Source organism: Eleginops maclovinus, chromosome 24 (assembly GCF_036324505.1).
Source record: "Eleginops maclovinus isolate JMC-PN-2008 ecotype Puerto Natales chromosome 24, JC_Emac_rtc_rv5, whole genome shotgun sequence".
In the NCBI taxonomy this organism is placed as follows: domain Eukaryota; kingdom Metazoa; phylum Chordata; class Actinopteri; order Perciformes; family Eleginopidae; genus Eleginops; species Eleginops maclovinus.
Window position 1 is genome coordinate 8,771,314 of NC_086372.1, and position 19,372 is coordinate 8,790,685.

At 44.6% G+C, this 19,372-nt stretch overlaps 1 protein-coding gene across 17 annotated transcripts in view; it reads left to right on the forward strand.

The window, feature by feature from the left end:
- The window catches only part of tns1a (tensin 1a), a 73,019-nt gene extending 54,889 nt beyond the window's left edge, over positions 1 to 18,130 (forward strand). For 8 of the 17 annotated variants that reach the window (XM_063877691.1, XM_063877686.1, XM_063877687.1 and 5 more), the window contains 18 exons: positions 3,723 to 5,408; positions 6,197 to 6,277; positions 6,585 to 6,748; positions 6,850 to 6,994; positions 10,338 to 10,412; positions 11,235 to 11,261; positions 11,449 to 11,524; positions 12,061 to 12,605; positions 12,692 to 12,778; positions 12,902 to 13,030; positions 13,194 to 13,289; positions 13,368 to 13,445; positions 13,535 to 13,606; positions 13,891 to 13,917; positions 14,149 to 14,317; positions 14,806 to 14,874; positions 15,140 to 15,169; positions 15,286 to 18,130. In XM_063877691.1, the coding sequence (XP_063733761.1) occupies positions 3,723 to 5,408; positions 6,197 to 6,277; positions 6,585 to 6,748; positions 6,850 to 6,994; positions 10,338 to 10,412; positions 11,235 to 11,261; positions 11,449 to 11,524; positions 12,061 to 12,605; positions 12,692 to 12,778; positions 12,902 to 13,030; positions 13,194 to 13,289; positions 13,368 to 13,445; positions 13,535 to 13,606; positions 13,891 to 13,917; positions 14,149 to 14,317; positions 14,806 to 14,874; positions 15,140 to 15,169; positions 15,286 to 15,415 (3,686 nt within the window). In that variant the 3' untranslated portion in view covers positions 15,416 to 18,130. The remainder of the gene's footprint in view (positions 1 to 3,722; positions 5,409 to 6,196; positions 6,278 to 6,584; positions 6,749 to 6,849; positions 6,995 to 10,337; positions 10,413 to 11,234; positions 11,262 to 11,448; positions 11,525 to 12,060; positions 12,606 to 12,691; positions 12,779 to 12,901; positions 13,031 to 13,193; positions 13,290 to 13,367; positions 13,446 to 13,534; positions 13,607 to 13,890; positions 13,918 to 14,148; positions 14,318 to 14,805; positions 14,875 to 15,139; positions 15,170 to 15,285) is intronic. The other 9 variants (XM_063877700.1, XM_063877692.1, XM_063877693.1 and 6 more) reach the window with 6 other exon arrangements.
- The last annotated feature ends 1,242 nt before the right edge of the window (positions 18,131 to 19,372 follow it).

The window sequence follows — 19,372 nt, forward strand, 5'->3', positions numbered from 1 at the left end:
GACCAAAATGGCTCACACACTCATGCTCTTATTGCTTTATAGGTGCGATGACAAATGGGTCGCCTCAATCACCATGGGCGTGTTAATCTCAAATGTACTAACTATGTATATTATCAACATCCCAGCTGGTGCATTTGATACAGCAATAACAGTAGTTGTGTAGCATATTGTCTATTTATAATAAACCATTGGCCACAGATGTTTTAATGGCTTTTTAATGGCCTCCAAGGCTGCGGTGTGGCAATGAGACACTCAAGCGAACACTTAAGAGAATACAGCCAAGAGGCAGGTGCAGTGGGTGTGTGTGTGTGGGTGTGTGCAGCACTGTATGCGCCTCACACAGGAGAGGTTAGCACCTGTCGCACGAGAGAATATAGGGAATGGACAGGTGTGGGATTGTGCGAGTGACCGATATAGTGCCAAATTGACAAACGGGCCAATTAAGATGCCACATTAACATTCAGTTTTATCCTTAAGTTTGGAAATACTCCATGAACCTTATTTAAATGTCATGAAATATGTAAATGAAAACTGGTGAGAAGGGCAGAGAGAATGCTACACTTGTAAACCATAGTAGGAAACAAGTCCTAAGGTATTAGTGCTAGCCAAGCCTTGGTGACTCAACCGATCTAATTTGGGGTCTGCTGCAGCTATTTATTGACAACAGAAGAAAGGTATTTGTTCTATTCAGATGGAGAGGTAGTTGATTGTGCCGGTGGAATTAATGCTAGGCTATTCAGATCTCAAGCTATCCGTGTTCTGTACAGCAAGCGACGCAGGGTCATCAGATGGTTTTGTTATGTCGTCATGCTTGGTTTATACCTGGATCCCAGTGGTCATAATTCAATGGAGTCTGCGTTGAAGGGCGAACTATTTTAACTCTAGTCACCTCTGCGGCCGCAAACAAAAAATGTGTGCGCACTGGACACGAGTGTGAGCAAGAGCAAATAATGAGGAAAGTGTTAGAGATGAGACTCTGGAAACATTTCTACTTGACCTGTGAGTCGCTCCTGTGAAGTGTCTGCCTCCACTGAGTCCTGTTGGCACAAAATGTCAACCATTTTGATTTTGATTTTTCTTAGTTAAACGTCATTTTTTGCAAATGATTGCTCGGAAAGATAGTTTATGGTGATGTTTTACTCTTCGTACACCTCAATGTGCAAATACTGGTTGATTGGATTCGGAAGAGCAGCTCGTTCGACGCCTTTGGGTCAGTTAAGTTAGTTGTTCAGTGGCAACATCCCCAACAACAGGCAATAACGGCGATACCGCACCAGCATCTTAAGCCTCTCACCAAAAAGAAAACAATTTGGGTTTGCTCCTTTCTCCCCTCAATGAGCCGTGACATGGCATATAACCGTCTCCCCTGATATGACCTCGGGAGGGGTTAACCAGTAGCTGGAAAAAAATGACTTTAGCTGTGTGTTTCGCCACAAAGCACTCAAAGATCATCTTTTATGAGCCTCTAAAAAGGGAATTCCCTATTTCGTTGCAAGTAAGGGCGAGAAACAAAAGAGTCAAAGACAGTCAGCGCTCAGCTGGTGGAAAATGTAAACCAAGTTCTCTAAAAAATCTTGAAATGCTGTTAATAATCAGATCCTGAGTACTTGAAAGGTAAACCAATTTAGTCTTTAAGGATGTGTTCAATGCAGTGAAAGATCTTTCCGTAGAAAGGCTGGAAGTCCGACAAGGGTTACGGTGAGTGAGGGGATCCCCTCTAATTACCTCACCAGGCAGGGGTGCTGCAGTCAAACAGGTGGTAGTGGGAGATGTAGTTTACTTAAAATGATGTTGCTTCAAAGGCAGTTGGGAGGTGGTGGCTGTGGCGGCGGTGGTGGAGTCCCTCCCCCGCTGCCGGGAACAGCCACAGATCATCCCAGAGTGCCAGCTCACCCCTTTCGGCAGCTCCAGCGCTACGGCCCCGCCTCACTCCAGTAAAGCACATGTTGGGTGATGAGAGGACATGAATCAGAGAGGACAGGGAGAGTAAGAGAAGAAGCTCAGGAGGAGAATGTTCAGTCACTGAGAGGCTACCGGACAGGACAGTGTGGACTAAAAAGTGTCTTTCTTTTCTTGATGTAATTGGAAGAGAAACAGGAATATTTCATCCTTTCTTGAGGGTTCTGAGGGTTGACCTAAAGTTCAGGTAAGAGAGGAAGTTTCCATACGTTGATGTGATGTAATTATGATACCAGGCGTTTCAAAAATAGAAGTCCCGTAATAAATATATATTTAAAAATAATAATAATTTAGATCCAGAATTGAATTCATTATTCCTGGCAAAAACAAAAATATCAAAAAATATATATATAGTTATTTATTCAAACTATATTTCCGTCTTGTCTTGTTGACGATAAGACTTTGTAATACATTGTGGTCACACCAAATTAAACACAGCTCCAAATAAAATGTGCACCATTCCACTTCCTCTCATAATGTTAATCATCATGTCATCAGTAAAAACAACCACAGGAACAAATTGTGTTTACAACTTCCTCGCCTGCCCTTTGGTTGTTGTTGCTACTCTGACTATAAGTTGTTGTTGACATGGGTTTTGAAATAGCAGCAGCCCAAGCGATTAACCATCTGCTTGCGGGGGTCGCCGAAATTGGAATACCGCACATATGAGCCATCCGCGGTCATGTATATGTCTTGTTTCGCTTTGCAAATGTAATCTAGATTTGGGAAGCGAGGATTGGTGTCTTGCTTTCCTTTGTGTGTATAAGTTTCACCACAGGATGAACTTTTTCATGTGTGATTTTTGCGTTTTATGGGAGCAAGTATATTATTTTTAAGGTTCCCTGGCCTATAATTAAAGTACATATTCTGTGTGAAATACAGTATTGTACCATACCTCTGTTTGTGTGTTCATGGGCCACAAATGAGGCTTATATTTGAAGTGTTTTTCAAAGCTCTTCCTTACAACATTTCAACACAGACTTTTAAATAACATATGTGAGAATTAATTACAAAATACTTTCAGATACTAGAAAAAAATAGTGAATTTCCTCCATATTCGTATTCACTGTTGCCAAGAAGCAGCGATAACTTTCCAAAACAATTTGAACCTTATTTCAGACTAATAACGTGGCTTTTGAGAGATCGCATGGCACTTACTGTAGAAGCTTAAAGACTGTCTAAAAGTATGCCAATGTCTTTAGACAGAATTTAGTTGTAAGCAATAAGTATGACATTACCAGCATGATTCAGCAGCCAGAAATCAACTTGAAGACAGCTCATCCTCTGGGCTTTCAAACTGGCACTGCTGCTCTTCTGTTTGGCTCGCAAAGACCAGCTGTTTGAGTGTGTTGGACAGGAGTCGCCCCGGTTCACGTCAGACCATGCGGGCCTGCTCTGACGCAACGTGACAGTCGCTTGAGCCCTGCAAATTTGCTATTAATAGAGCCGGAGGGGCTGTGTTGCTGGTGGCTGCGCTACATGCTGAACCTGAGAGGCAAAAAAGATGGGTGCAGAGGGGGTTCACTGTGCTTCTGGTGTTATGCAAGTCCATGCTAATGTAGGTTGAGCCAATGAAACATTTTTGTGTGTGAAGACAAGATGGTTGAAATCACCTCGAGCAAGTTTTGTTTTCATCAGAATCATCATGCAGTTCAAAAAAGACAAACTGTGTCCCTTTTTTTCTACTTTTCAATTCTGTGTATGGTTGGACCTGCATAAAAACATGGAACTTCTTTAATGACTTCAGTATACGTCTCTTTCAGATGTTGTTCACACCCAAGGTCCACTTGATGGAAGTCTATATGCCCGGGTCCGCAAGAAAGACTCCCTGGAGGGAGTTGTCACCATCAATGGCCTCCCAGTCCATGAAAACCCCTTGACCAATGTTGAGAACCCGTTACAAAACCCCAGCCATCCTCTCCAAACCACTGACCAAACCATACCAGTGACAGGCCACGCCTCCCTTCCCACTGTTGACCACACCCTCTCCGTGAGCAGCGACTCAGGCAACTCTACCGCCTCCGTCAAGACTGATCGTACTGATGAGCACAGCCAGTCCTTACAGGGCGCCGTAAACCCCACCAACCCAACAGCGACCCACCCGCCGCTCAGTCCGCAGGAAAAAAGAGAGCTCGACCAGCTTCTGAGCGGTCTCGAAGCTACAACTCACCAGCGACAAGCCTACCTGTCCACGTCCACCAGTCCAGGAGGTGGTGTCCGACACTTGGTCCCAGCGCAGGTGCATGTGAACGGGGGCCACACCAGGCTTGTTGGCGCCCCTTCAACAGAGGAACGTGAGACAGATATTCTAGACGACGAGCTTCCCAATAGCCAAGAGGGAAACAGCGTGGACAGCTTAGGCACACTCTCGTCTCTAGAGGGCCACGCCACACCGGCTGACCTCTACTACCAATCACAGACGCCCAGCAGTAGGCCAAACGACGGACCCTACCTTGAGAGAGTTGTTCTTGGGGAAAAGTTGAGCGAGATGCCTGTGCATGGAGCACGAACGCCCACGGCGATGCAAGAGAGGTCTGTGGACTCTGCATCGCCACAGGGGGGATACAACAACTACCAAAATGGAGGCGGGATGTACCGATCACAGTCATTTGGGAATCAGCCTGCCTGCAGCCCTGAGACCAACCCCAAACTGATGCCCAGGGCCCCGGAGAGGAGCACCAGCAGCCGGGAGGCTGTTCAAAGAGGTCTCAACACCTGGCACCAGTATAGCCTCCCAGATGATCCATTTGGCCCCCCTCTTCAGTCAACCCATAGCCTGCCCCATTTCCCCACCTCCGCCTCGCAGCGGGACATCGAGCAGTCCATCGAGGCGCTCAACATGCTCATGCTCGACCTGGACCCAATCAACTCCCACATGTCCAAGTCCCAGAGTGCTCCTCCTGGGGAGAACAGCCTCAATTCATCCCAGGCACCTTTCTCACAGACCCTTGCAAGACCGTCATACCAGGCGGACTCTGCTATCCATGGTTACAACAACTCGGGGTCTGTCAACAGCAACTTCCATCAGCCTCAGCGGTCACCTGGGAGAGTCTCAGCGTTGCCCAACCAGAGCCCAGTGATGGAGTCTCCAGTATACTCTCCCCAGAGGTCCAACGCTGGCTATCAACACCAAAACATCACCCCAACGCACACCCCAGAGCCCTACCTCCACACACGCCAAGCAGCCCACCAATACCCATCAGATCCCTCCTCTAATTTTAACCAGCAGGTTCCAGTTAAGCCTGTGAACTCCCACACAGGGGGAGGGGTTTCCCACTCCCCAGACCTGCGGGGCTCGTCTCCTTATCCAGGCTACAGTGCCTCTTCCTCTCCTCTCCCTACAATCACCCCCCAGCCCAAGGATACGTCTTCTTCATCCTTGCCGAGAGAACAAGAGGCAGAAGAGGAGACGCTTAACCTGGAGGGCCTGGTTGCCCAACGCATCGCTGGTAAGGCTTAGGGCTATTGTCTCGAAGGAGAAGGATAAACTAATGAAGACATGAAGTTCATTTACGCTGCATATCTTAGGCGGGTTCAGGTCAGGTTTTCTGCCAATATGATTGAAAAAATGGAGAGGAGTAAATGAGTAGGCTTTTATCATATTGTAATCTGCTGTTAATAGGCAACTTGTTCCAGCTTCAACTGGAGGCATCTTTAGTGTCCAGCACCATGCAGCTTTCAGCAGTTTCGTCATGGGTCGCCGTACCAGAGGAATGACCTGTAGTCGCAAAATTAGCTCTACAGCTGAAATAAACCAGCGCTGGTGAGAGTGGAGATGGAATGAGAGTGAGAATAGCCAAGAGTTTAGAGAAGATCCAGCTCTCATGCATGGTCTACATCCATATCTACATTCAGGTGAAACCATGTGGATGCTCTCAGGCGCCTCCCAGTGGAGGAAAGGTGTAGATTCATCCTTTTTTTAACCATTTATGATATCATTATGAACCATATAGACGTATAAAAACCATTCCACCTTGCAGCAGTAACACTTAATTGGATAATAAACAAGTTGTCATCTCATTGGCATATCGTTTGATTTTCTCCTCACTTTCATTAGATCCATTCCTGTTCTGATATTTTCCCCCCTTTTCTGTTCAATCCATCTCTCTGCTGTATGGACAACCCTTCCCACCATTTGCTCCCACCTCTGCACCTCTCTCACCTTCCTCCTCCGCCTTTTTCCTCCACCTCCTGCCCTCCATCCACCACCCTGACCTCCCTCCCTCCCTGGGAACAGAGTACAACGCTCGTATTCGGGGCATCAGTGATAGCATGACATCGCAAGAATCTGACCGCCATCGCTCCTTTTCCTTCTCTGGTTTGTCCACTTTCCCTCGCTTTTCATTTATTTCCTTTTTTTTTTTTTGCATTTGTGGAATCTTTCCTGACTTTTTTTAAATCATTTCTGCAATTTTTCTCCTTATCCTCTGCTTTTTGTATTCCCTTCACTTCTTGACTTCCCATATTCCTTTTCTCTGTCTGGCTCTCATGATAAAAGCGGGTTATTTATCATAGTTAATCTTCTCAGAAAATAACCCCAGGGTGGTGCACAAGCAATATAAAAGAGCTGCTTTCAAAATGTACCGAGGAGAGTTCCACATGGATAATATTTTGTGGCGTTTTAGGGGTTCGCTCCAGAGGAATGACCCCAGAAGTGACTCAGGAGAAGGGTCGGCGTCGGACCACCAGTGAGGGACAGTACCAGAGCAGCCATGACAACACGTCGATGGTGGATTCACCGGATTTCACCCACAATCTGACCCTCAACCCGGGGGGAAGACCCAGAGAGGTCAGCATTTAGTGGTGATGATGTGATTCAGAGGAAGTGCCAGTGCAATTTCCATATCGTCATATCGATCTGTGTGTTTGTCCCCTCTGCACCTCTTCCAGGGTCACATGCACAGCTACCGGGAGGCGTTTGAGGACGACAATGCGGAAGGGTTCGCCAACAGTCCCACCTTCAGAGGTGGTGGTGAGAATTCCCCCCAGACCCCCAGCTTCCCCGTGTCGCCACAGACTCCTTACTTCAACTTGTGTAGGTTCACCCTGCCTGCAGACTCGGGGCACTCTCAAATCCTCTCTTAAATTGATCTGTATTACTTTCTTTAAGTCGAAATGGTGAGAAAATGTTTTTGAAAAAGCAGGAAAGGACAGCATTTTAAATTTGTTTTATTGAACTCATTATTTAATTATGTTTTATATAATTGTAGTTAAGTTGCACAGTTCAAAATAAAAACTAAATGATTCAAAAAAGGCACAAAAACACACAAAAAATGCTAAATCATTAACTCTTTCAGAAACTTCTTAACATAAGTAGCCAAAAGAATAAGTTTAAGCCAAAGAAATGAACTACTAAACTCAGAAATATTTCTAACAGTACCACATATACATTTCCAGCTTATACGCTCAGTAGCAAATAAAATGAAGACTCTCTGCACAGTCAAGAGCCGCCCACACACCTTCTTTGACATCTGCAGCAATATTTACCCCATAACTCCCTGTACCATTAGTGTGCACTGTCCCAGCTGAGGCATGGAGGGAAAATGTCGTCCCCTGTAGGGCCGCACAGTGCAGCTTCACTTCAGGACACTCGGGTTGGCCCTCTTGACCCCAGGCCTGGTAACTTAGCTTCTTCTTGTCGACCCACAGCCATCCTCCGGGGAAGAAACGCAAACCTGTCCACACTCGTTCCGTACTTCCATGCTTCTGTAGCTCCCTCTGGATCAGCAACATCTCTGTGTCCGAGGTAATGCTCGCCAGGTCCCTGTGATGCTCCCTGCAGTATTCCAAAGCCTCCTGCCAAGTCTTCCTCTCCCGCACCACCACCACTCTGTAGCAGAAGAAGTACAATTTTTTGTCTGCTGCTATATCGTGCCACTGGTAGTTAGAAATTAAGCCATGGGTTTGAGAGACATGGTCAGGCTGACCCTGAGCCCAGAAAAATTTGGACACCGCCGCACCTCCGGACCACGTCCATTTCCCAGCGTTTATAGGATCCCTTTTCAGTCCGATCCACTTGAAGTCAGAGGAGTAATTTGCAAGCTTCATAAGGCGGTTGTTGTCATGATTGCTGCTGACAGGAGCCAGGTCTGTGTGAAACTGCCGGCAATAGTCCAGAGCTTCATTCCACGTTTTTTGCTGTTGGATGTAGACGTACTTGCAGAGAGTTGCAGACAAGCTCAGCAGGAGCAGAGCAAAGATGAAGGTTCGATCCATCACTGTCTCGTGTTAGAGAAGGAGTGACAGCACACTGAGGCGCAGAACGGTTTAAAAAATGTATTTGCTGAAGATGTGACCCTTTTTTGTTTTGCATAAGGCGGGCCCTCTCCTTCGGTCCTCACGTGTTTTAATGAGAGCACACAGCTGCTCACTCCTAGTTTTGAAGCGATATAGCTCCAAACCTCCTCTGATTTCTTTGATATTTTTTTTAAATAGCACAGATATGAGAATCAAAAAAACATTTCAAAGTCCAGAAGTATTTTTCCCACACAAGGAAAATTTCAATTATTATATGTTTTAAATTATAGAGAATAGAGAGAAGGCCCGTGTCCGAGGACCGCAGACTCCGTGAAGGGGTGTAGGGATGGAGGAGGTCTGATAGGTACTGAGGAGCGAGCCAGTGAAGGTGGATGAGGGTGGGGGGTGATGTGCTGCCATGGTTCGGTTCGGGTGAGAACTCTGGCGGCAGAGTTCTGGACATGCTGGAGCCTCTCCTGGGTTTTGCTGGGAACCCCGGAGAGGACCTCATTGCAGTAGTCCAATCGGGACGTGATGAAGGCGAGTGTTTCTGCCACAGAGTCGGAGAGTGAAGGCCGGAGTCGGGAGATGTTTTTGCCATTGACATTACAATATTTCAATAGGAATATACTTTAAACTTTAGGCCAATAAATTGAAAGAACTGTACAAAAACGAGCAAAAGTTGGCCCTGCATTATCTGCGTGATATTAGGTGTATTATTATGAACATGATATTAGTTTATAAAGCCAGCATTTACATTACATTGCATATTTGGCAACACTGTTAAACAAATGATGAATTTGCTTCAGGAAACATGAAGCCCCGCATGACTTGACAGAGAAGCACAGCACAGAGCAGGTGTGTGCAAATCGTATTTGTGAAGGACACGAGATGTAGATTGACTTTGATTTTTCCCTCAGGAGGCAAATTAAGTGTCCTTATGTAAAGAGAACAGGACGTATCCTTCTTTCCTCCCTTCTTCTGCATATTTAAAATGTTTACACTCCAGATATTTAGAAATAGGATGTCACGTTTCATGATTTCTCATTTACATGTCCTTTAAAAAACAAAACAAATGTTCCTATGAAATTCACACACAATGAAACTTATTTACAAACCACTTTTTTTCTGACGGATTGTTAGGATACTTTTGTTTAACCAGCCCCCCCCCCCCTCCTGCAGTCAGTCCTGAACATACACAGCTGTTGCAGTAAGAATCTTCTCTGTGGTTCATATCTAACACTCTCCATGCCACCTTAAAGGGATAGTTCGGCTGTTTAAAGGGGGTACTATGAGGTACTTAAACAGAGCCAGTGTTTTACCTCTGTAGACGGGCGTTTAATCACCACAAGTTTGGAGAAACAGACAAAAGCTTTAGCCAAGATGCTAAGCAAACTTCAGCAAAACATAAAGGATAATACACTGACTATGGATAGTACCTCATACATCCCCATTAAAAAACATCAGAACTGTCCCTTTAAGTGAGCAAATATCCCAAATCCCTGTCGCGATATTGATCTGGGTTCTTTAGTGAGTAAAGCATTCCTGAAAAAGAAGAATTTCCAAAAGAATTGATGTCTATTCGATGGAACACAAAGTGAGATTCCTCTCTGGCACCTGAGACATTTTCTGACATCTTGTTTTGGAAGTAAATCTTCCCCGCCACGCATGGCAACATCGACCTCATCCTCAACCTCAATCCAGTGTTGTTGACTCATCCGTCCACAATCTAACCTGGACCAAATCATGTTTTAATGACAGCATGCTTTTAATCTGCCAAACTTCACATGACTTCATACCTGTACTTTTCCGGAAAAAGATCACTGAAAAAGATTTCGGATTATTGGTGACGCTGATATCTGACATCTTTCATGTCAAATCATTCAGATTTTGATGAGCGTATAAAAAAGTAAACACCTTTACTTTGAATATGTTTGTAAAGCGCTTATTTTTACATGTTGTTTTGAATTTGTACCTGATTTTGTTTTTAATTCCTGCTTTATATCTCAGAACTGTTTTTCATTCCTTAAGGTAGTTGTGTTTCATCCTTGCATGGCTTCTGTGTACACTTCTCATCCCACTGCCATCGTGGTGTGTCTGCTTTGTTGTAATATTCCTTTCTCCTCTCGTCCTCCCTGCAGCTCGCTCTCCTCCAGGTTTGACTAAGACTCCTCTGTCAGCGCTGGGCCTGAAGCCTCACCACCACGGTGGATCAGGTCAGTTATTAAATATTACTTATTCATGTTCTGTCTCTCATGCAGATGTCATAGTTCTTGTGGAAAATCCAAAGATACTAACTCAATTCAGGCATATGTGATGTTCAAAACCACTAAGACATTGTGTTTGATGGTACGTGCACGAAGTTTATTCAGGGTAAAAATAATAATGCTTCAATAGAGTATTTAAAAATGCTGTCCTAAACCAAAATTAAGACATCCTTCAAGAAAAAAGAAAATGAAACAGTATTACCTTTTCAACATTTCACAGTTAATCACAGCTGTGGATTTACGTAATGAGCGTTATCTCAAATCATTTGTAGATCCAATGCAAAGAAACTGTTTATTTCCTAGTTTGGAAGCGAAAGACAACACAACTTCCTAAATCTAAATATTGAAATCAAACAACACCTGAAAACTAACCAAACCGAGCAAACACACTCTCATAACCAAATTAAACTAAATGATGTGGCGGACTTAAAAACACAAATGTAATGAATTATTATAACCCTTATTTGCTCATACAGAGTAGTTCATAGTGTCAGACAGACGATAACATTAGTTTACCAGCCTCAAAGTGCAATAAAACACTGTGTACCTTGTGATAGTGCTCTGTGCAGGATCTCTGCATTATGTCATCCTGTAGCTCTGCAGTCTAACAGTGATTGTTGCTTCTGCTGCCACCTGCTGCTCCAAGGTGGTACTGCACCTGCAGGTGGTTCCACTAAATGAGCTCTGCAGTTCTGGCTTTTCGCTCACGTGTCCTCCTTGTCTCCTCCTCTTCCACACATCTCTTCTTCTCTTGCTTTTTCTCGCTGTCAGACACTGATTCTAATGATGGAGATCAAGGTAAGGGCATTGCTGCACCAGCTCCTGACCTCCACACACTTCCTTTGTTGTTTACACTGCAAGCAAAATGCTTTCTTTTCACTTCTGCACCCCAGGTTTCCTCAGATTCTCTTTTCTGGACCACATGTTGAATGAGACGCTAAGCTGACACTTACTATGTGTGTTTCCGATGCTTTGTATTCTTCAGATAATCGCAATTTCGGGGAGTCCAGAGGGTTTAACGTTCCTCTCTCCTCCTGCAGTCCCATCCACAGCGCTGATGGGTGAGTGCAGTCACACTCTGTGTCACTTTATCATGCACGCGGGTGTCATTGTGCTAAAGTGGAGCACCTTTGAAACTCAAATTGTGAAGAAAATAAAAATAAACATGATATAAACCTTTTTTGCAACAAATGAAATAATCAATAGTCAGACGGTAGTCAGCGTATTGATTGGTTGTGATGCTGTCGACCCTTAAAACAGACAAGAGCTGCAACTATTAGCAGACCAGCAGATAAATATTCCCCCGCTATTGTGATAATCAATTAAAGGTCGTTTTCGAAGTGTAATTCTTTTTAAAGTCTTTAAATATGATTACGTTCTTCTTTTCTATATCATTAAGTGCAGTTTTAAAGACCACCTTGGATCCCCTTGGACTTACATTTTGCACAAATGTTGTACGTCTTATTGACAAAACAATGAATTGGTTATTCTGGGAAATAATCAGGATATTAATTGATTTATTCCCTTTTTGGAAAAAGCTAAATCAAATGTAGCGTAATAAAGATGCAAATAATAATGATGTCTTTTTTGTCTTTAGAAGGAGGGTTGGTTCTTCCGATGGCGCCGCTCATCCCTCCCCCTCCTACTCCAACAGACCCGCGTCCCCTGAGGGCTCCCAGGTCAGCGTTATGGGGGTCCACACGGTCCCCGGGAGCCCCAACACGCTGCACCGCACTGTGGCCACCAACACGCCGCCCAGCCCCGCCCTGCAGAGACGCCTGGGTCAGGGCAGCCCCTCGCTGGCCCGACACCCCACTCCAGCCGTCCCCTCCAGCCCTCTAATTGGCCGAAGCCCTAAAACAGTAGGCGGCGGGGTGCCCCCCAGTCCCCTGATGGGGCGGCGCATGGCGGGGAGCGGGCACAGCACGCCCGACGAGCTGGGTGCTGCCTCCCGTCAGGGGAGCGCCCAACCCCCCTCCACCCCCGCCTTCCCCGTCTCCCCCCAGCTGCCGGAGAAGAGGCACATGTCCAGCGGGGACGCAGAGAGGACGGACCACAAGAACCTGACGCCGGCCAGCGGGGGCAGCACACCAAACCTGTCCGGCACGCACACACTGCCCGACGTCCCCAAGTCCATATACGGTGAGCTGGACATGAGCTTACAGGAGTTTACTGCCTCACAGGATGTTTGTGTCCTCTCCACTTATCGTTCCCCTGTCTCCAAACAGATGGTTATCCGGACATTAAGATGAACGTCAAGTTTGTGCAGGACACGTCCAAGTACTGGTACAAGCCGGACATCACCAGAGAGCAAGGTGAGGGATCCCAAACTACAGCCGCTACCAATTCATCCATCTCCAAGTGAGGGAGAGGAAATAACAATAGTCATCATGTCCTTGTTTTTCCCTCCTTGTTCGTCCCCTCTCTCCTCCTTCCAGCCATCAATGTGTTGAAGGACAGGGAGCCGGGGGCCTTCGTCATCAGGGACAGCCATTCCTTCAGAGGAGCCTACGGACTGGCCATGAAGGTGGCCTGCCCCCCGCCCACCATCCAGCAGAACAAGAAAGGTAGAGATCAGTGTGGGAGTCTTAAAAAGTCTTATTCAAATGTTTTTAATTCATCTTCCAGATACATTTATGGGTGCGTATAGAAGAGGGGACAAAATACGTTGACCATTTTTTAAAGAAAGAAAGGACATCAGTTCCAAAGCTTGTCTGAATATGTCTTCAGTTGGTGACTTGACCAACGAGCTGGTGAGGCACTTCCTGATCGAGACGAGCCCTAAAGGTGTGCGTCTGAAGGGCTGTCCCAACGAGCCCTACTTTGGTGAGCCCATCATCCAGTCCTGTGTGTTATCATGTCAAATCAAAGTGATCCCTCTCATCAGAGACTCTGTGTTTGCAGGCTGTCTCTCTGCTCTGGTGTACCAACACTCCATGACCCCGCTGGCTCTGCCCTGTAAGCTCATGATCCCCACCAAAGGTCAGCGTCACCCTTTCTCTTTTAGATTGTACTTATGAATATTTTCTGACAGCATTGGTCTGAGTTATTCTGTATCTTGGCATGCACAGACCCAAATGAAGAGGCGCTGGAACTCGCCACTCCTACTGATCCGATGGTCGAACTCCTGAAACAGGGAGCAGGTAAGCAGTGGACAGCTGTCTTTAAAAAGGGTTTCACCATGCACCTCTGCTTCCATCATCATGGCAGAAGGCAACGTGAATATTTTTGGAATGGAGGCATGGAGGCACGAAAAATAGTGATTATTGGGAAACGGTTCAGATGTTGTTCCATCGCAGCCCAGGCTATTTCAATCAGGAGAGACTTGTCTTAATGTAACAATATATATTTACTGCCAAGAATACACTTCTGGCATGGGGCATGGTTTCTACATTTATCCTTAAATTGCTCACTTCTTGCCTTACAGTTCAGAAGGTTCCTGAGGAGGCTCATGGTAAATAAAGACTGCTTTGCTCTGCTCCATCATGCACTGTGTGTGAATGCTGCCTGCTTTTAACCTAAAACGACCTTTAGTGAAAGTGAAACGCATGTATTGAAGATAATCCAGTTACTGTGCAGTGCATGATACACCTCCATTGTAAGACACCCCTCCCCTTACATTGAACTGCATGCACTTCCCGTTCCTTTATTTATCTAACCGTGCCTCTGTGTTGTTTGCTCCTAGCATGCAATGTTCTCTACATCAGCTCTGTGGACATGGAGTCTCTGACGGGGCCACAGGCCATCGCCAAGGCCATCAGTCAGACGCTGGCGAGCAACCCTCAGCCTTCAGCCACCACTGTCCACTTCAAAGTGTCCACGCAGGGCATCACGCTCACCGACAGTCAGAGGAAGTAAGTCTACGTGCACAAACTTTCCAATAAGATGGCACATGGGGTTTATTTTATTTTGATTTGCACACATACGACCAGTGAATTCAATTGACAGGACAGGACAAGAAGCCACATACATCTTAAAAACAAGAGCTGAAAATAAAGATGAAAAAATTAAATAATTTTGAAAAATAAATCAAGGAAATCTATATGTGTGTATATTTCTTATTGATCTCCTGTAATAATTCTAAAAAATTGATAAACAAGAGTCAATAAGTAAGCAGAGAAACAGTGGCACTCTGGCGCCCTCATGTGGTGATTCTGAAGAAGACACTGTGGCGGACTTAATCATTGCAGGCAGCAGACTTCACAAACGATCCGAAATGGACCTAAAATGTTCTGTTATTATCTATAAATATGCTTCTATCACATTGGAATCTTACAAATATAGAAATGTATGCTTTGTGAAATGTATGCATGTGTGCTGACTGCTGTGTGTTTGTCTGAAGGCTTTTCTTCCGGCGACACTATCCCATCAACACGGTGACCTTCTGTGACATTGATCCCCAGGACAGAAAGTAAGCTAACTTGATTTTTGTACAGATATCATTGACACAAATCTATGATGCACATTATGGCTGCTGTAAGTTAAAAAATAAATAATTACTGAACGTTGTAATGAATTAAACTCATTTCTCTTGGATTGACTATTTTAACTCAGAGAATGTCCATGTTTTTTTTTTCTTGTAATATGAACCCACCAACAATGTCCCTATTACTGTTACAGGAATCTACTTTTCGATCATTTTCTTTAAAAAAAATAAATCTGTTTTCTTTTAATAGGTGGGGCAAAGAAGGAGGTGGCTCAGTGAAGTAAGTTTAATTGCTTTAAAATGAGGATTAATTGGTATTTTGTGCATTTTAGAAACCTTTTTTAGGCTATAATGGTGCTTGAGTACCAAAAATGCTTTTCTTTTCGTTGCCAACAGGCTCTTTGGATTTGTGGCGAGGAAACAAGGAAGCACAACAGACAATGTGAGCCACCTGTTCGCTGAGCTGGACCCGGACCAGCCCGCCTCCGCCATCGTCAGCTTCGCCTCCAAGATGATGAAGCGGTGAACCCTTTGGCGTCCGAATGGCAGCGGCCATTTTGAAATCTTCCTCCGTCATTGGTGTCGCCGGGACTCGATGATGTCCTTTTTCTTTTCTGTTTCCTGTCGGTTTGTTTCTGTTTCCCTTCTCTCTCTTTTTCTCTCTGCCTTGCTGGTTTGTCTTGACTTTTTTGGAAGAGGTGAAGGATTTTGGCGAGGATCCAGAGCGGGCTTTAGAGGAAGTGTGGTGTGGAGCTGTGAACGTGACAAACATGAAGGCCATTGAAGGGAGGAAATCTACTAACGGGGGGAAACCTGTACTCGAAGAAAAACGCTGGCTAAAGACTAAAGTTCAGTGGAGGAACGCGTGAGGACTCGTATGTTTCAGGGGTATTCTGTTGTCGTTTTTTGTTGATTGATTTACCAAAGGTAGTTGCAATACAAGTGCAAGAATGACGTAGCTATTAAGCCATTATTATTTCCTCTTTTCAAAAGATGAAGAAAAAAAATGTTCTTCTTGAACTCGTCTTCAGGAAAAAAATGTTGGCCTTGATGGCTTTTAGCAAAACAGTGTCTGAAGACCTTATGCATGTTAGCTTGATCTTTAAGCTTGGTTCTTCTACCTTCCACGAAACTCATCATGAAATCCTTTAGAGTGGTCGCTTCCAGGTCTGATGTGTGTCGGAAAGGGCTCTGCAGTGACTGATGGGAACTGCAAACCAGACTTTGGAGAAAAAAAACCCAGAAAAAAAAACCAGTGCACAGATGCATCACCTCGGCCTCCAGTCCAAGCCTGACCACCCCCTCTCGCTTTTATCGGATTACTGTCCTGGAAATCAGCAACTCCTGATCGCATGGCAGACGAGAGAGACCACAAGATGGCGCCACTCATCCAGGCTTGGACCCCCTCCCCCTTCACCAACTGCTTGCAGTAGTGGATCTGTTGATAGACACTGAAACACACTGGAGATCACCAGGGACTGGCCCCAATGACCTGGACCTATGCACTGTTCTTTATGCATGTTGTTGTCCCAAATTGCACCCCCCCCCCCCTCCCCCCTCCCTCCCTCATAGCTACATTCAACATCACTGAAAACATTCTATGCTGTGTGCTAAAAATGACTTTAAAACCTTTGGACACTGAGGTTGTATGACTTGTCAAAGACTGCATGAAAACTTTTTGTACTCAAAAAAAAAAAAGAGTCCTGAAAAAGACGTAGAACAACCCATCGTTGAAGTAGTCACATGATGGTGAGATGCTTTATTTTCCCTTTGTTTTTCTTTTCATTTGAGCCAGGGTTACCTTTCACTGTATCGAGGACAGTCCAGTCTTTGTTTTTCTTCCTTCCACAGTGTCGTCCAAATTTACATTTAGATACCTTTTAGGGCAAAAAGATAAAACACTAAAGGAGTTTCCACACTGTGCGCAAATGCCTGCTTGTTGAACACACGCTCAACCACTCACAATAAGCTAAGGGAAATTGATATTGATATAAATGTACATAGATATACTACTTTGAAAGGTGACATAGCGAAAAAGTATTTATTTTTGTTGCTTTGGTCCCTCATGATTACTCATATATACATATATTGTACAGTCTAGATAAAGAAGATTACCTAACGGGGTTGAGAAAAAAAGATATACTTATTTTGGCTAATGATTTCAAAGTCTGACGATTTTGAAATGTGTTTGAATATATGGTGTACATTACTTTGTACATGTATATGGGTTTTTTTTTTTCGGCTTGTCATGTTTTTCATTTTCCTTTTTGCGTTCTCTCAGAACGAGGTAGGGCATGAGTGAGATAGAAGCGTCTGAATTGCATGGACAGAAGCATTTGAGCGCTTTTTTTCGACAGCTCACAGAAGCTAACGCGTCGTAGATGGTAGATGATTTTTTGAAAAAGGGAAGCACGCTAAAATTTCAGGAGCAAAACCCTCTAATGCAATATGAAAACAGCACCCATGACAGTTACATTTATGATTTTGCCAAAGATTCAAACACTATGGTGCATGTCGCTTTTACTCCATTGTTCTGTTCCGCACACGTTTCGCTCAGCTTTAGCTGCAAAACTTAGCTCGAGCACGTGCAGGAATGTGTGCTTTTGGTCATTACATTCACACAGGGGGGGGCCTGGGGTTTACACATTCACCATGAAAACCTTTTTTTTTGGTGTCGACCTCCATTGCCCGTTCAAGAACAGGTCCGCTGTGCCCCGGTTGGAAGAGCGTAAACGAAGCACTTCACATTGCCAAAAGAGAAACGGCTGGAGGTACATGAAGTTTGGACGTGTCTCATAACAGCATCTCTGTCAGACTGCCAAAAGGTGTCTGCTCCGGCCCTCTCGAAAAGTCACTGATTTATTTATTCTTATTTATTCTTTGTGTCATTGTCATCATCTCAGTCAGTGTTAGAGAATGGAGGTGTGTGTGGCGGCGCTTTGTTTAAAGCAAGGAGGTTTAAATGATTGACTACTAACAATGCAATCTTTTGGATAAATACAAAAATAAAACATCTCCAAATTTAAAATAACATTTGACCTGTTGGCTTTGAGTGGAGCGTTGCCATGTTTCAGTGATTTCGGTGACCCGGTGTACAGATGGGACTTGTCGTATGAATGTGCTACTATGAATGTACAAAAGGGTCTCAGATTTTGTTTGCGCTTATCATTTACATTATATTGTCATGGCTTACCTGTTCCTAAGGAGAAAAAAAAAACATTAAAGCAATACAAATCAGTTACATTCGAGATATGTGGGTGTTCTTTCTGTGTGTTTCAGACAGTGTGGTTCTCCCTCAACCTCGATCACCTCGTCAGGCTCATTTGCAACACCTGCTGCGCGTCCCTCATGTTCCGAGACTCCTTATCTTTTTATTGTTGTGTTATTTTGCTGAATTCTTTCATTTTAAACTGAAATGTTCCTCCCCTTCGATTCAACCATTGTTCTGCTGCTCGTCCTGCATGTCTGTATGGAGTTGTGGAAACAAAATGATGATACTATTCCCACAAAATGATCCGTTTTTGGCCCCTATTCCAAAATCAAATATTCCTGGAAAAGCAGTTTACATGGCTAATGAAGATCGATAGTCCACGAAAGGTCCTGTTTGCATGCAGCTGTCCGAAGTATTCCATCAGTGGTGGACTTATTAGACCGTGTAACCACAGCATTCCTCATTCCTTCAACCACATTCTTGAAAAGTTTGGCGTTGCGATGTTTGTGCACATCCCAAAAACATGTCGATATCCAAGTCTTTCATAATGTGTAGAAGTTGTGTGTTTTTCAACATGCATTTCTATCCAAGCCTTGCTAACAGAGACAGATCCGGCAAAAGAGGGGGTGTGCAGCAAACTGTGGCAAAATCCCCAATAACAGACATGCCCGTGTGCTGTGTTCGTGTCCAAAAAGGCTCCTAAAACCCAAATTATATCAGCCTATTCCACGTGTTCATTGGTGAATGCTACATGTAAAATAAAAAGGTCTGTTTTAGAATATCAAACAGAATAACTACCTAGCAGTGCTCTAAAAGACACATTTGTTATTTTTGTTCTAATGTGATATCTCTACCAACTTTTAAAATTTGGTTATTTTTTAATTCGTTGTTTTTCCCAAACCAGATCGGTTTAAAACAAAGCCAGAAAACAAAATACCGCATCACTACCACACAAACACATTGATAGCAGGTGTGTGTCTGAGGCCGAGACGCTGAGCCAGTCAGGGGAAGTCCAGAGTGAACCAGGCATCTCTCCAAGCAGTAGCCCCGTCTGTTTGTTTGTCGACTGCTCTAGCCCCACCACGCCTGAGACCGGCGAGAGTCAGACTCATGAGGGACAGCCAATAAAGAAATGTAATCAAAACTCTGTAAGGTTCTCACGGCTGCAGACAGTGTTCAAACTCCCAAATATGCATGACACACTTCCCCCTGACATATTACATACGCGCTGTTGCTTTTTTTGCCTCGCCGCGGCACATTATGAGCTGTAAG